At 39.1% G+C, this 17,993-nt stretch overlaps 1 protein-coding gene across 9 annotated transcripts in view; it reads right to left on the reverse strand.

Moving 5' to 3' along the window:
• The window catches only part of NF1 (neurofibromin 1), a 260,230-nt gene extending 242,537 nt beyond the window's left edge, over nucleotides 1-17,693 (reverse strand). For 4 of the 9 annotated variants that reach the window (XM_082371276.1, XM_082371270.1, XM_082371277.1 and 1 more), the window contains exon 1: nucleotides 17,239-17,692. In XM_082371276.1, the coding sequence (XP_082227402.1) occupies nucleotides 17,239-17,298 (60 nt within the window). In that variant the 5' untranslated portion in view covers nucleotides 17,299-17,692. Of the gene's footprint in view, nucleotides 1-17,238 lie in introns of all 9 variants that reach the window. The other 5 variants (XM_082371275.1, XM_082371273.1, XM_082371272.1 and 2 more) reach the window with 2 other exon arrangements.
• Nucleotides 17,694-17,993: the final 300 nt, after the last annotated feature.

Consider the following 17,993-nt stretch of genomic DNA (forward strand, 5'->3'; position numbering starts at 1 on the left):
ATAATTAACATAGCTTAAAAATGGATAGTGTGAATGTCACCCAAATATGGATACAATGAGTATTGGGACTTGCTTCCCATTTTGGGAAGAAGGTAAGGACATCTTCAATTTTTTTTTAATTTATTTATTTTATTTTAGGCTGCGTAGGGTCTTTGTTGCTGCACACGGGCTTTCTCTCGTTGCAGCGAGTGGGGGCTACTCTTCATTGTGGTGCGCGGGCCTCTCATTGCGGTGGCTTCTCTTGTTGCTGAGCATGGGCTCTAGGCGTGTGGGCTTCAGTAGTTGTGGTTCATGGGCTCAAGAGCACAGGCTCAGTAGTTGTGGTGCACGGGCTTAGCTGCTCCGCGGCATGTGGGATCTTCCCAGACCAGGGATCAAACCTGTGTCCCCCGAATTGGCAGGCAGACTCTTAACCACTGTGCCACCAGGGAAGTCCCAGGACATCTTCATTTTTATAAAGAAGACTTCCATCTTCTTAGGCAAAAGCATAGTGTTTGTCTTCTGTACACAAGATCAAATATCTGTATAAAGGCACGCATGGCTGCTGAGTGGCCAAAGGAGTGGACTGTGCCAACTGCTAAGTTGCTGCCTCTCATCTTCACACCTATCCTTCTCTACCTTGTTTTCTGATGGCTGGGCTACTGCGCAAACTACATTTCCCTTTGCTAGCTGGCTCCTTGTTAAGGCTCTACCAAGGGGACACTAAAGAAATCCTGTCAAGACTGGAGGAGGTGGGACTTCCCTGGTGGTCCAGGGGTTAAGACTCCGAGCTCCCAAGGCAAAGGGCCCAGATTCGATCCCTGGTCGGGGAACTAGATCCCGCATACCACAACTAAGAGCCCACATGCTGCAACTAAAAGATCCTGCATGCCGCAACTAAGACCCAGTGCTGCCAAATAAATAAATAAATAAATAAATAAATAAATACTTTTTAAAAAAAGACTGTAGGAAGGACAAAGGACTTGATTCTTCCTCTTTGCAAAATATCTACACTAACTTAATCTTGAGAAAGAACAAACTTGAAGTATTTACAATACCTGATTTCAAATGACTATAAAGCTACAATAATCAAGACTGTCGACTGGCAAGACAAAATAGGCATATAGAAGCACACTGAGTACAAAAATTAACTAAAAATGAGTCATAGACCTAAGTGTAAAATCTAAAACAAGATTTCTAGAAGAAAACATAGGAGAAAAATCTTTGTGACCTTGTGTTAGACAAAGATTTCTTAGATATACCATCAATAACATGATCCTCTTATTTTTTTTTTTTAGAAAATCTGATAATTTGAACTTCAGCAAAATTAAGAACATCTGCTTTCAAGACTTTGAGAAGAAAATAAAATCAAAAAAAACAAAACAAGCCAGAAACTGGGAGAAAATATTTGCAAATCACATATCTTGTAAAAGACTTGTATTCAGCATATATTACAAGCTCTCAAAAATTCAATAATAAAAAATCCCAATTTTTAAAAAATGGGCAAAAGATTCAAATATACACTTCATCAAAGAAAATATTCAGATGGTAAATTAAGTGCATGAAAAGATGCTCATTAGTCACTAGGGAAATGCAAATCAAAACCAGAATGATATAGCATTTCCCACCCACTGGATGGCTACAATTTAAAAAATTTTTGGTCAAAAAAAATTTTTGTAAGCAAAAAAATGTTGGCAAGGATGTGGAACAACTGGAATCCTCATATACTCCTGTAAAATGACATAATCACTTTGGAAAACAATGATTGGCAGCTTCTTAAAAAGTTAAATATACACCCACCATATGACCCAGCCATTCTACTCCTTTGTATTTACTCAAGAGAAATGAATGTATACGTCCACACAAAGTCATATACATGAATCTTCAGGACAACTTCATTTGCAGTAGCTAAAAACTGGAGCAACCCAAGTGTCTACCAACAGGTGAATGAATAAATATTGAGAAAAACAGCTCAGCAGGTGCCCAGAAATGGGATGGAGGTACAGAATGGATTATGGGGGCTGGAGGAAACTTTTGCAGGTGATATTCATTATCTTGATTGTAGTGTTAACACAGGCTTAAAAATATAGGAAAAGTCATCAAATTGTACATTTTAAACATATGCAGTTTATTTATTTATTGTATGGCAAGTTTGCCTTAATAAAACTGTAGAATGTCTATCATTCTAGAAACTGTAGAAATCCTAGTCTAGAATTTCTATAATATAAAAAATGAAATTCCTAAAATAAAGTTCCTAAAAAGTTCCAAAGAACATGGGGGGGGGGGGGGGGAAGGCACTGTTTTTGTATATTTATTCATATTGGGTGTATATTTACTCATTTTACACCCAATTGGGTGCTCTTCATTATTTCCTATAGTTTTATCCTTCCACTTGACATGTTTCCCCTCTGCCTAAAGAACTTCCTTTAGTGTCTTACAGAGCAGGTCTGCTGGTGATTAATTCTCTCAGCTTTTGTTTGTCTAAAAATGTCTTTACTTTACCCTTATTTCTGAAGGATACTTCTGCTGGGATCAGAATTCTAACTTGACAGGTTTTTTTGTTCAACACTTAAAAAATGTCATTCCATTATTTCCCAGTTTCCACTGTTGTGTTCAAAATGCAGCCATCAGTTATATTAGTTTCTTTGAAAGTAACATGTCTTATTTTTTTTCCATCTGGTTGCTTTTAAGAGTTTGTCTCTAGTTTTCAACAGATCAATTAAGATATGTCTGAGTGTACTTAGAAAGTGTAATTTTCTTTGTATTTATCTTGCTTGGGGTTTGCTAAACTACTTGAATCTATGGGTTGATATCCTTCATCAGTTTTGGAAAATGTCTTACCATTATCTCTTCAAATATTTGCTCCCACACTAAGTTCCCTTCTCTACTTCTGGGTTTCCAATTACACATTACTCAACTTTTTTTTTTTCTTTTTTTGGGGGGCCACGCTGAGTGGCATGTGGGATCTTAGTTCCCCAACCAGGGATCCAACCCCGCACCCCCTGCATTGGGAGCATGGTGTCTTAACCACTGGACCGCCAGGGAAGTCCCACACATTATTCAACTTTTTACTAGAGTTGCACATATCTCTTTTGTTCTGTCCTACTTTTTCCATTGTTTTTTCCTTCCTGTGCTTCAAACTGGATTATTTTCTATTAACTTGTCTACAAGTTCTGTACTCTTGTCTTTTATTGGTATAGTCTATTAAATCCACCCAACGAATAATTAATTTCAGATACTGTGGGCTTCTTGTTGTTGCATGTTTTTTGTTTTATTTTTAATGTGCCAGGCACTAAGCCCTGGGAACACCGCAGTGAAAAGACAGACACAGCCCCTGCTCTCATAAAACTTAAATGGTATATATTCGATTGACCTGTTCTCCCATTTTTTTAGATAAATGAAGAGTAAGGCAAGGGGTGGAGTGAGATCCTAGAGTCCTGCACCAAAGTTTTCTCAGTAACATATAAATGACAGACCTTAAGCTACTGACATGTTTTTGATTCTTAGAATATCCATTTAATTCCTTTTCATGAATTCCAATTCTCTATAGAAATTCTCCACCTTTCCATTTTGTCCACGTTTTCCTATATTTTCTTTATCATATCATAGTTATTTTAAAGTCCCTGTCTGATCATTTCAATTACCTGTAGGTCTACTTCTACCGCTTATTTTTCTTCTTGATTAAGGATCACAGTTTTCCACCTTCTCAAATTTTTAGAAATTGTTCATTGTACGCTGGATACTGGAAATGAAAGAGCCTCAGAGACCCCAGAATATATCTTCCCAGTGAGCATTCTCTATCTACTCTATTAGGCAAAAGGGATGAGAGAGGCTCATCATTTCAATCCATTCATGAATTGAAATGTGTCAGTGCTATGCTGCAGTTTTAGTAAGACTCAGTTCACCTCTGGTTCATTCTTTTTCTTCAGTCTGTGTCCAGAATCAGCAAATGTCAGCAATCCTCTTCTCACCTACAAAGGGCTCTTCTGTATCTGGAATTTTAATTAATCTAGTCGTGATTACTTCTACAGGCCTCCAATATTTTTTAAAATATGATTTTAAAATTTCATTCAGTTTTTTACTACTCATTGCAGTGATACAGATGACTGTACTATGTACTATATAGATGACTGTACTATGTACTATATAGATGACTATACTACCCAGAAGCTGAAGTCTCCCTGCATATCATACAGTGATTCCCAAACCCAGCTTTACATCAAAGTGACCTGGGGAGAGTTTTTAAACTACAACTCATTGTCCATACCTCTAGAACTCATAGATGTTCAGTGGGGCCAGGAAATCTGTACTTTTAACAAGAGTCTTAAGTGATCTGGTAAAGCTGACATTTCTAAAGAAACTAATGTGGGAGTTCCCTGGTGGCCTCGTGGTTAGGATTCCGGGCTGTCACTGCCGTGGCCCAGGTTCAATCCCTGGTCCGGTAACTGAGATCCCGCAAGCTGCCCGGCGCGGCCGGAAAAAAAAAGAAAGAAAGAAACTAATGTGCCTGTTCCTCCTGTCCCCCATCCCCAGCTCAGTATTGATAAGGCCATTAGAGAAAGAACACACACTACATACAACAGATAAACTGATACATGAATATAAAAAGTTAAAAGTTCAGAATCACTAAAGACTTTAACGATAAGATGTTAAAATAAATATGTAAAGCCTTCAAAAAATATATTACGATCAAGAAGAGGAGGAAGGAAAGGCAAGAATCACTAGTTAGAGTACATGGTATAATACCTATAGGAGACTGAAAGTAGAACTATTCAATTCAATTTTATTTCTAATTGTTTTAGCAGAAAACAAAATTATCTTCAAATGTGAAAAAGAGCATTGTTGACAGCCACCAGAACACTTAGATAATGCATAAAGACCCCACCTACCTGCTTATCTGAATTCAAGTCTATATGAATTAATCCAAGGGGACAGATGAAAATTTTGAAATGTGACAAAGGAAACGCTGTCTGTGAACTCTGAGAACTCACAAAAAACAGAAAGGTGCCAGACTGGCAAGAGAAAACAACAGGTGCCTCAAAATGCAGGCGTGGCTAAAGGTGAAAAGGTCATCTTAGGACTATGGACTTAATTTAATGTCAACACCCAAATAATTCTAGGACTGATTATTATGCAGATGACTTTTAAGCACTTACAGAAGGAAGCATTATTTACTAACAATAATGAAATCTTACCTGTGTAAAGCAAGTTTACAAACTACCTTCACGTACATTCCCTTGTATCTTTGATTTGTGAAAAAGGGCAGGTAGCATATGTCTCCTCCCCAACCCTCATATACACTCTTCAAAATACTCAGATAGCTTGACTTGCCCAGGTTAACTCATTCCTCAGTAGACAATTAGGACTCAAACTCAAGTCTTCCCCATTGAGTACTGTATTTATATCACACAGCTCTTAAGGTCAGCATGAGTTAAGAATAAGTCACACGGAAATGATAACTGGGATTGCTTCAAAATAATGAAAACGCACAGAGCAGGAAAGGGGTAGGACTATTGATGAAATAAAACTAAGTAGAAGCTGGGTAATGGGTACATGGGGGTTCATTTATAATCATCTCTCTATTTTTGTATATGTTAAAATTTTTCATAATAAAACTTAAAAAAAAAATACACATGCACACACATGCTCTTTGATAGGTTAACTGTACTGGTAATCAGATGAATACCAAAAATACAGAGTACCTGAAGCTCAGCATTTTGTAAGCCTTTTTTTTAAGTCTCACATAACACCTTCATATACAAAAATACTTAGAAAAGGGATGACAAATGATATGCCTGAATACTGACCACCACTTCACCAAGAGAAAAAACAACCATGATAGTGAAATATCTTAACAATTTATACTATAAATAATTGAATGAATAATATATTTCGGGGTGGGGGAGACAACCCTGAGGAATACTTAAGATCTGTCTTCCAATATTTTTAAAGTAAAAAAGACAAACATTCTGAAGAGTTATAGAGAATAGAATTAGGAACAATGAACATAAGACTCCAGGAGGCCAGGTTCCAAACTTTTCTACTCTTCCCACTCTTCCTTGAGGCTCATGACTCATGTGCTACTCACTAACAAACCTTGTCACAGTCACCTACCAATTTTCTAGATATTTTCCCCATCATCAAAACAATTTGACTCCTGGCTCAGTTTTTCCTCTACCTCACATCCATTACCATCTAGGTGAGTGTTGCCTGATAAAGTACAGGACTCCCAATTAAATTTGAATTTCAGATAAACATAAGTAATATTTTTAGTGTAACTATATCCCATGCAATAATTGGGAAATACTTATACTAAACGTTTACTGTTTATCTGAAATTCACATTTAACTGGGCATCCTATATTTCCATTTGCTAAATCTGGCAACCCTAATCTAGGTGACTTCAATGTCAAGGTGGACCACCTATCCAACAACTGGTCCTCAACACTCCTTGATCCCTTCAATTCTAGTGACTATGACCATAACAAAGACACTGTCTCCAAACTCAGCTGAGTCCTTAATACTGCCCAATATTGCTAAGTGCCCTTAAACTGCACTCTCTCATTTACCCCAACAGTTATTATAGACCAAACCCATTCTTTCCCCTTCTCTGCCATCTCAGTCTCTAAATCCACCGCCTGAATTTAGATCCCTATCTTCTTCTACCTCCTATGGTACTGCATTCCACATTTCCCTTTATTATATTTTTCAACCTCTCCCACTAAAGCATAAGCCATTAGATGAAATTACATTCACTCAAAATCTTCAAATGAGAGCTTAAACATTTTAGTATGGCATATAAGAACCCACAAGATTCACAACTCAGTTCAGGCTTCACTTTCTGTCAAGCTCTCCCTGACTGCTCAGTCTAAATTAAGTGCTCCTCTCACACACTCCCATAGACTTTAGGTTCCTTGAGACCAAGAGCATGTCTTGTCTTTATTTCCGCAGCATTTACCACAGTGCTCAGCATCTACCACAAATAATAGGAACTTGAATGTTTAGTGATCAAATAAGACAGAGGAGGCTCCATTTAAGGGACAGTTTCTAACAATTACAATTCTACTAATGGAATGTGTTACCTTGAGATGTAGTACCCCTGGCTGCCCAAAGGGCAAAATAAGATTGCATATCATAGTACCATTTATAACAGACAGGAAAAAAAGGATTTATCCTATTGTCTTTAGAGGAACTGGTCAAATTTTGTGAGGTACAACCATACAACCAATCCTTAAAAACTCTGAAATCAACAGACCTGTCAAGAAGGCTTCTCTTGTGGGCAGGTCATGATCCCCTCTCACCTGGACAGCTGAAGGCACTGTAACAAGTTCTTGTACTTTAATAATTTTATTATAGTCACCTCATTCTGATCCTACTTTTATGTTAACATTACGCTGCTAAAAATTGAGATTTTTTTTTACATTAATACATTCCAGTTACATTTTATAAAGTAACATTTATTTGCTTTGTTACCGATTGTTTTTCTGATTATAAAAATACATATTCAGTGTAGAAAATTCAAAATTTATTTTTAAAATATTAAGAAAAAATAATTACATATAATACCTTAAATTTTTAAATAATGTAAAAGAAAGTATAATCATATGGGCAAATGCTCACGTTATATTATGTTAAAAGAGCAGATTATAAGACAATGTATCTCATTCAATCCCAACAACCTAATAAAAGCAACAGTATCTAACATTTATTGCTAGAAACTATGCCACGTGCTCTACATGTATTTCCTAATATAAATCTCACCTCAATCTCTGTGAAGTAAGTACTATTATTGACCCCTTTTTACAAGTGAAGAAACTGAAGCCTGAAGCTAAATAACCTGGCCAAGGACTAGTAAGCAATGGCAGAGCCCAAGCTCAAGAATTCAAACCCAAGGGGTCTAATTTCAGAATTTTAACTGTGGTTCTCCTCTGAGTTGTGCTATTATAAATGGCCTTTATTTTTTTTATTGTGATTTTGTTACATTTCATATTCCTACAATGAATTACCACTCTTTTTTTTTTTTTTTTTTTTTTTAATAAATGTCCAAGTAGAGGTTGAACAATTATCTGTCAGGGCTATTGCAGAAGTGGATTTAAGTAATCTCAGATTCCTTCTAACTAAGGATCTGTCACTAATCAGTGACTGGAATTATTTTCTTACTCAAAAGGACTGGCTCTAAAAAAATGAAACAAACATCAACCCATTTTAAGAATTATAAAAGTTTTGGACTGTCAGATTATATTTTTCCTGTTTAACATACAGTAAATGAAATAGCTCAGAATTGAGGAGATTTACATAATATAGCAAAGGTAGTTTGTGTTAGGGCAGAAACCAGAGCACAGGTCTTTACTGATCTTTGTTACCAACATTTAACCAAAACAATACTTTCTGTCTCTCCCATTCCCTACTGTAAATTCAGTTATCAGAGACCAAAAACTGAAACATAACAGGAAATACAAATGCTTCTTTTCTTTCCCCCTTAGTCCATTACCCAAAAGGAAGAAGACCTGCCTGGAGCATAAAGTTAAAACATCTTCCCAGCCCTGAGCTGGGACAGAAGTGAAAGGCACTGATAAAGACAGGAGATTTGGAAAGATACTCTAAGAGACAAGATGAATGATTCGAAAGTTGTTATTGGGGATGGGGACGGGAAGGAGCTGAAAAAGTAGACAAACGAAGGAAACAAGGAAGGAAAGCAGACGGGCACAGACAAAAAGAAACCCAGAAATCCAATAGAACAAGACACTCAAACACTACCAAAGTTTAAAAGGTTGTCTCAAATTTAATCAAATCCTAAATGGAATGTTCTTAGAGTATGAAAAGCAACTTTACAAAACTTGACTGTGAAATGCCAGATAAAAGAATGAAATAAAAACATAATCTCATATTTATAATTATACATTCCTGTTGGTACTCTCACAAATTCTACTCTCTCACCTTCAGAATTCAACTCTCCTCACCTAAAAATCTGCAGTGAGTTATAAAATGTTATAAAACTAAATAAAAGGGGAACAATGTTACAACTTCTAACAGCCAAGAGAAGCTTTGATAAGGTGAAAAGAAGAATGATAAACAATGAAATCAGTATATAATGCTTAAAACTTGTCTAACACATAACCAATTGAAAAAGATTTCCAGATACTCTCTTATGAACATAAAAGGTAAAATGTAACATGTCATTTTTGAGTGAAGAAGCAGTAATACTTTCCTCACTCTACATATTTGTGCTACCTGTTCACAAAATTTAGGCCCTTTTTATAAAGCTCTATTTATTGAAAGTTACTGCTCTAAGGATTAAGACACCCACACTCTAGTTTAAACTCAATTAATTACATGTCATATGATTGTGAACAAGTTGCTTTGCCTCTCTAGGTTTTTTTTCATGCATTATAGAAATAATAATAATCACCAAACTATCGATATAAAGAAAAGACAAAAAAATACTGCACAGGATAATAATCATGGCAATACACTTTTATGATTATTTACAGCTTCCTTTCACATAGAAGAGTCACACCTAAGACACTAAACAAGCCCATGACGTAAGTAAGGCAGATATTATCCCCATTTTACAGATGAAAACAGAAAACTGAAGTTCAGAGAGGCTGACTTACCCAAGGTCACTCTGAAAACTGCACAGTCAAAAGCTCTTTCTCTTACTACATAGTATACTGCCATCACAAATTTGAGGCAGTAAGAGTGGTTTTCTCATGCCCAAATGACTATGAGGACTATCCAAGGAAAGCTGTCAACAATTAAACAGAAAAGGGTCGCTTGAGATTGTTATAGCCATAATTACCCACAAGGCCAATATCTGGATATAAAACTATGATTTAAAATAAGTTAAATAGGGCTTCCCTGGTGGCGCAGTGGTTAAGAATCCGCCTACCAATGCAGAGGACACGGGTTCGATCCCTGGCCGAGGAAGATCGCACGTGTCACAGAGCAACTAAGCCCGTGCACCACAACTACTGAGCCTGTGCTCTAGAGCCCATGAGCCACAACTACTGAGCCCACGTGCCGCAACTACTGAAGCCTGCACGCCTAGAGCCCATGCTCTGCAACAAGAGAAGCCACAACGAGAGGCCGCGCACCGCAACGAAGAGTAGCCCCCGCTCGCCGCAACTAGAGAAAGCCTGCGCACAGCAACGAAGACCCAACAGACAAAAATAAAAACAAATAAATAAATTTATTTTAAAAAAAAAAGTTAAATAAAAGTCCTTTAAAGTAAATTTCTAAAAGTCCTGCTATTTACTAACTTAACTTCATGCCTCTTGCACTAGACACAACACCCTACTTTGGGGGATGTGAAACGGAGGGGATAAGGATTTCACCAGAAAAAGTTAAGTATGTTCTCTGAAATCCAACAGGATAAGACACTCCAAACTATAAAATATGAATAGGGGCAGGCAACAGCTTGTAGACCGTAGTGGCAACCCTAAGCCAAACCAGAAGAGTGCCAGGCTGTGGTTTAAAGAAAATATGCAATCTGTAAGTCTGCACCTCAAGTTATTGCTACAGCAAAGTGATTAGTACCATTTATAGCAAAAATATGTAAAGTTTAGAAGATAATTCCAATTTTTCATTATAACAGGATGGGATTCCATATGAGCTCGGGGCTTTCTTGTCTTAACAGAAGCCCTTCTGATGACATGATCAATGGCTCAAAAGCCACTCAGAGAACCAAAGAAGGTAACTATATATCTCAGGCATATAACATTTGAAGTGGTCAAATATGCCATCGACAGCAGGCACCTGGTGAGAGTTTATTGGAGGCACTATCAATTCCAGTTATTTATATTCTACAACATTAAAATTTTCTTCAGCACAACTTCTGAGTGTGCTCTGTTTTCCTGAAGGCTCTACCACACAGTATGAAACAGAAATTTACAAATTGCTGAAACCTTAAACTTAATTCAGTCACCACAATGTAAAAATACCTTTTCTATTCTTCAAGGTCAAAACAAACTTTGTCTCATCCTTCCCTCTCCACACCCAAGAAAATGGGGTATTCTAAAAGATGTCAGACGGAATAAGCCAATGCTTTTCATAAATCCAACTCAATCCTCAGCAAAGAAAGGGCTTAAGATGCCCATATTCTACTTCAGTATTGATTCTAAGTCTTTTAACAGTTTAAGCTGACCACAAATCTCCCCTTCTACTTCTTCTATAGTACATTCTCCTTAAACTTCCTTTAAAAAATGAGCCTTCCTATAACTCCCGTCCCTTGTCTTATATACATACAGACACACACAAAACCCCCAACGAAGAGTAGACTGAGGCCTAGTGAACACATGTGCAAAACACATTTTTAATACACCGCTCACCCTGAAAAGTATGTTGTTATAATGCAACAACAGAGAGTCTATATGGAACCCCATAACAACAAATATGAAAATAAAACAAAAAATGCCCCACAGCAGTCTGAGTAATTTAAAGAACAAAGATGCAAAAATAAGGCATGCTTACTATTATAGTATATCTCTAACCTTTTCTTTAAGGACAAAATTCTCCATGCTAAATACATCCAAAAAAAAAGAAAGGAGATTTAAGATTCTAATTTCCTATTGGCCAAAAATGGCAAAAACTGTAGCAATATTTAAAATCTAATATAACAATATTGCTGGCCCAAGTCACACACACCTTATGACATTTTTCTACTACACTTCCCAAACTTGAAGAGCTGTATATTATGTATGCCACAAATTAGATGATAAACAAGAAAAGAGAACGATTACAGTCATCCTAAGGACCCTCTCAGTATCCTAAGTATTCGTCAGTGAATGCTAAAGTAAGGTATATATTGGCCAAGGTACATACAGGGGCATATCCAGAGACTAGTCAATCTCCTTTATTTAGTGAAAACATAATAATCAGTCAGCAGTGAAGAAAATGTATAAATTTTACATTTGAATAATTTTAGTCTTTTCAAAGTGTTTCACATTCATTATCCTATCAGACCACTGCAAAAAATTTCCTTATGTAGAGACTTGCCACTAAAAGTAAATGACAAATTCAAGATCACAAAGGTAGTTAACTGGATCTGAAACTTGATTTAAAAATGTTAGCTCTGTTGGAGGAAATATAAATATATACAAGTTCCTCCTTAAAGCTCTCTTTTCTTAAAAACCTATTCCTAGTTAAAATATCACTTAACTTAATAAGACCGAGGCTACCATAAACACTAAATTAAAATTCAGTTATTTACATTTAAAACAAAGCCAAAATTACCACTCTTTTTAGTCAGTCTACCTTTGAACCAGGAATCATATGAAAACCATTCCATCAATGACTCACTGTGTGCTTCTAACTGTGCTGGGCCCTGGGGTGACTATTAGGAGAATTCTGACAGCGGCTTCTTGCTTTTAAGAAAGTTTATACTCTATCTGATAAAAAGATAAAAGAAAACAATGCTAAACTATGTTCAACCTACCCTCCCAAAGGGAGACATGTTAAAGAGGGATTCTGTAGAACCCCAGGTGACAAGCACACCAAGAAGTGAGGCTGCAGTGAGTTTAGTCTAAAAAGACTTCGTGGGAAAAATGAAGCTTGAGCTGCCCATTTAAGTGTGGACAGGAATTTAAAAAAGATAAAGGAGGAATTAAAGCATTTAGGCAGGGGCTGGTGTAAACAAAGGCTGAGAAGCAGGAATAAGCTTGACATACACAGAAGAGACTAAGCCAGCTTGCCTGGAACATAGGTGCACACTGAGGCATAATGAGAAAATGTTAAGTAAATTAAGTGGGGTCAGCTCCCGATAAGACTGTTGTGGCATAGGTAGATGCTGTTAAAGTATTAAAATCATCGAATATTTAAACTAGAAAGAAATCTTACAGATTTTCTAGTCAATTCCAACAGATGAGGAAATCTAGGATCCACAGAGATCTAATGGCTAGCATAAGGACTGAGGCTGTAAATAGCAGAACAAAACTCAGACCCTCATTTAGGAACCGCAGTTCAACAATGGGCAGCATGGTATGATAGAGAAAGCACAAGGATTGATGAGAACATCAACATATAAGGATCTGCAAGCGTACATACAAGACAGTATCGTGTCTTGGGAATTCGAGGAGACTGATTTCCAGGGGTAACGGAACACCACAGAGGCATTACAGTTGATCAGAAAACCACTGTTTTGCCAGAAGGAATCACTTTCTGGAAAGAAGCAATCCAGAAGGAAAGCAGAGGCAAAAGCTAGTTTTCAGAGAGTTATGAAGGATATAGGTGGATAAACAGTAGAGGCAGCAGGTATCTGGCAACAAAGGAAGAAAAAGATTGATCTATACACAGAAAGCTACAGGACCAAGTAAATGTTTAAAAGAAAAAAAATCTAAGTAAGTTTGAAGGTGAAAAGGAAGGCGCTCACATAAAGATGCTAGATAAGGTGGGGGGAGTGAGGGAACACAGAGAACTAACTGAGGACCAGTTGGAAATTGTTTTTAAAAGATGAGTTCCAGAATAAAGAATAAGCATTTTTTTCTCACTCACCATAACATACCCCTTGTCAAAAGAATATTCATTTTCAACTACTTACAAGGCCTTACAAAGCAGACCAGGCTTTAAGAACAAGGCTAAGGAGATTTTTTTTTAAATCCAAAACAACTTCAAAGTTTTACAAATGTATCTGGCCAATTAACATGTAGCTTCTAACTTCAAAGACACTTGCCAATCATTTTATAATGTGAGTTTTTTTACCACATATTCGAAGGACATTCCAATTAGCATCCAATTTACAACAACAAATATGCTATTATTAAAAATAAAAAATCAGGGTTTACTCTCTAATATGTTCTTTAAAATGTTATTTTTTGGCCTTTTATATACCATTTTTACTTGACCAGATATGGAAAATATAAGTGCTTAAGTGAACATATTTACAACAAATCATTTGGTGACATCTTTTCTCAATTTCTTAAAACAAAAACCTTCATATGACCAGTTTTCCTATACTCCTTTTCAGGAACAAAGTCCTACAGAGACCGGTGGGGCATATGGAGCTAGGTGAGGCATGTAAGAAGGTTCTCCCTCTCATTTAAGTAACCTGGATAATAAGCCGCAAATTAAAGCTGCACACCTAAAATTTGCCAATTTCAATTTAGAAACTTACCACTCAGCACCATAAAGGCAGGTTAAGAAGAAGCAGAAGATATAACTTATCCATTCAGCTTTCTAGCTGTCCGCCTTCACAACTCCCATGCCTAATCACGGAAGTACTTACTTTTTGTTTGTTTTTGTTTTAGCCGCTGTGCACGCGGGATCTTCCCTGACCAGGGATCAAACCCGCATGCCCTGCAGTGGAAGCACGGAGTCTTAACCACTGGACCGCCACGGAAGTCCAGTACTTATTTTTCAAATTGTTAAGAATTGTTCAACTCAGGCCATAAATATTAGGTTTAGTTGCAAAACCAGCAGGTTACAGGAATTTTACTTTACCCACTTGGAAACAAGGACTTGAGCTCAAAATGTCAAGACGGAACACTACCACTTGCTTAAACTGGGTCTACTGCACCAAGTGGCTGAGCAATACCCATCAGAGTACAATACGTAATCAACAGCGGCTAGTAATGCATTTCTACTTTAATCACCACAAATATTAGAAGTCCAACCAAAACATCAATTCAATCATAAATAGAGCTGCCATCTTTAGAGATGCACATGCTCTCTGCCTCAACACATGTCTTAGCTATAATAAAAGGAAGCAGCCCACTTCCCCCTGGACCCAGTGAAACAAAGTACAGTCAATATATCCAAAATTTAAAACTTTTAGACATAGTTGAAATGCTTAAGACTCCCATACAAATATCTCTCACTACATGCAGGTTGTTTTCCCCCCTCAATAAAAAGGTAAATTCTTCTCTCCTAACTATACTTTTGGATTATTAAAACAAATCCTATGGGATACTTATCAGAAAAAATATTCCTGATTGTCCAGCATTCAATGCTTTTCAAACTGAGGCTCTTATTATTAGGTCTGCTATGTGACCTTGGAAAGTCATTTAACCACTATGAGGCTTAGTTTTCTTGCTTTCCAACCTCAAGGTAAACTCTAATTTGAATTAAACGTTTATTACTTCTATAATAAGTTAATGTATATAAATGCCTTATGTTAAACACCGAAACCCTTATACTTTTACATCTCGAAGTCAGTGGGCTTTAACCTTGTAAGAGAAAAATGTGAGGAATAATTTGTCCTATGGATCTTTCTCTTAATTACAACCTAAGGAATATATTTTTTTAATGCTTCTGTTTAAAATTCTTACATCCTTATTTTTTAACAGATGGTGGTGAGTTTGATTCCACAATATTCATAACAAAGCAAACAACAAAGCCTAAGGTCTTTTAACCCTGGGGACAAAAAGAAGGAAAAATTTACTTGCATTACTGGGCATATAATCAAAATCATTCCTCTTTTAAAATATAGAAAACTATGTTTGTCATATGTGGCAGATAAGCCTAAAGATCAACAGGTAAGAAGTGAAGAAATAAAGTTTAAAAACTGGAAATAATTTTTAACTAAAAAAAAACTGGAAACTACAGTCGTGGTGTGAATCCATCAAATTCCCGCATCCAGATTAAACTGTCCACACAGATCAGCTTTGGGGTTCTTCTGTGTGCCTTTTAAATCCTTTTTTTAAATTACACAGAGAAAGTCTTTTCTTCAAGTTTTAAATCTAAGGCTCTATCAATAATACAATCCAATATATGCAGTAACATTTCACTTCCTCAAACAGATTAGTAGCACAGTCGTTTAGATACTTTTTGGTCTGGAAGCATAAGGATATGTGAAAGAACTTCAAGTCTCTGACAGCTTCATAATTCTATTTTATCTAAGTAGTTTCTTCTCAAATTTCTTCTCAATTCCTCTGCCTATTCCCAAACATCTTTCAGATAGGTCAGAAACACTATGAGTCCCATAAGAAAATGTTTATGGATCAAATAAAAGTGGAGCCCTTCTCCCCCCTCCATTCAGCTCCCATAGTCAGTTTTATGATTATATCCAGTAAACAAAATAGATTGACTCAATCTCAAACAGTTCCCTCATCACAGGAAGCCCATGGTAGAACTGCAGCTGCAAAAAGCATCCCTTTAAACGATCCCCAACTACCTACAGCAACACAAAGTTAAACTAAATCCTACTGACAAAAGGCTCCGGGTGCATTCATTCAGATCAGCCCCAGGATTCAGAGTCTGAAGCTCAGGGAATAAAAAGGCACCTCTCCAAGCTATGAAACTTTTCTTTTCCATCTCAAATATTCTCAATGAAAGTTCTCTTGTCAGCTAAGAGGTGAGAGTTTAAAAAAACAACAAAACACTAGCAGAATTAACGGCTTCAGGACCACTTCCCAGCTGTCTGTGCTCTCTGTTGTCAGTGGCTCAGATGCAGTTTCCCACTTTGCTTTCACTCTTCTCCCCTTAATCCCCAAGATTCCCACTACAGAAAGCAATATTCACATTCTCAGATCGCTGGCAAAAAATAAAGGGGGAAACTGCAACTACCAAGGAAGGGGGAAAAAAAAAAAAAAGGAAAAATATTTCAGAAGCAGGAGGGAACCAGAACCATGATTTCCACTGCAAACGGCAATGTAAAAGCCAGTCTTGTCTTATCAGGGTATGGGGGGACGCCCGTGTGGGGCATCAAAAAGACGTGCAGTGTGTTTGCACTTGGAGCTCTCGGGGCGGGCTGAGACGACGGAGCAGAAAGTAACAAAACCTGTGCTTTCCCTGCTTTCTTCTACTCTTCCCCCTCCAAGAGAGGAAGCTGAAGAAACTGGGGGAGGGGCGGGATGTTATCGTTCTCCCATTGGGGGTACACAAGACGGGCCTTGGGGGTTCCTTCAGTTACTCACCCCCAGTTAGGAGATCCACTGAGGCAAGAGGAAACCCCTAAATGTTACCCACCTCCGTTCACAAAAAAATAGTAAGGGGGGGGATGATTAAATCCACATGGAGAGCCCCTGAAAGCGTCCCCAGGTCACTCATCCCTATTAGCAAGCGGAAGGGCTGGGATAAAGGGGATGGAGGGTCGGAGGGGTGGTCAGGGAAAAGGCCCCACCCCCGACTTAGGAGGGAAGGGGAGCTCGAGCCACCAGCTGTCCCCTCCTTGCCGCACCTCCCCCCTAGGCCACCCCCAATTATCCCCCCAGTCTTTCCTCTAGAGCCCGAGGCGGCCGCGGGGGAGGCGGCCGCTCCTTCCTCCCCTCACCCACTCCGTCCCCACCCCCGCTCCGCTCCCACCTCCCGCCGGCCAAGGGCCCGTTACCTGCTCGTCGAAGCGGCTGACCACGGCCTGGACCCATTCCACCGGCCTGTGCGCGGCCATGTCCTCCCCGCGGCCGGGGGGCGGCGGAGGGACCGGGCGGCCGGCGCCCAGGGCCGGGAAGAGGGCGGGGAGCGGGGGCTGAGGTGAGGGGAGAGGCGAGGAGAGGGTCTGAGGAGTGCAGGCGCCGAACGTTCCCACGGGGGTGGGGATAGGTGGCCGGCGCCCGGCCGGGAGGGGGAGAGGGGAAGGGGGCGTTGGCGTGGAGGCTGGGGGGAGGGGGACGGGGAAGGGGGACTCGGGGAGGGGAGGGGGCCTCTTGGTCGCTCTCCCCACTAGCGCCGTCTCCCCACAGCCATCACAGTCCGAGACGCCGCCATGACACCCCACCGGAAGTGGGATCTTTTCCACGGCCTGGGGAGAGGGAGAGCGAGCGAGCTCGAGATTGAGAGCGCGGCTGGGAAAGGGGAGGGGGAAGCGAGAGGAAAGGGGGCCTGTCGCGCATGCGTCCGCTCCGGCCGGTTTCATTAATGAAAAAGCGAGTCCTCCTGGAGGTGACGTCACCTAACTCCTCCGGGCCCCGAGGCGCGCGTCCCTCATCGCCGCCGGGCTAACCTCGACTCGGGCTCTGGTTGTAGCCGGAGGGAGTCCGAGCCGACCCGGGAGCATCCGCTCTCATCCCACCACCACCTCAGACTCCCCGTCCCCCGCCAGCCTCCGAGTTTGGATTGCTCCCCGGGTTGGAAGTTAGGGCGCCC

The sequence above is a fragment of the Balaenoptera borealis genome, assembly GCF_965194805.1.
Source record: "Balaenoptera borealis genome assembly, chromosome: 20".
In the NCBI taxonomy this organism is placed as follows: Eukaryota; Metazoa; Chordata; class Mammalia; order Artiodactyla; family Balaenopteridae; genus Balaenoptera; species Balaenoptera borealis.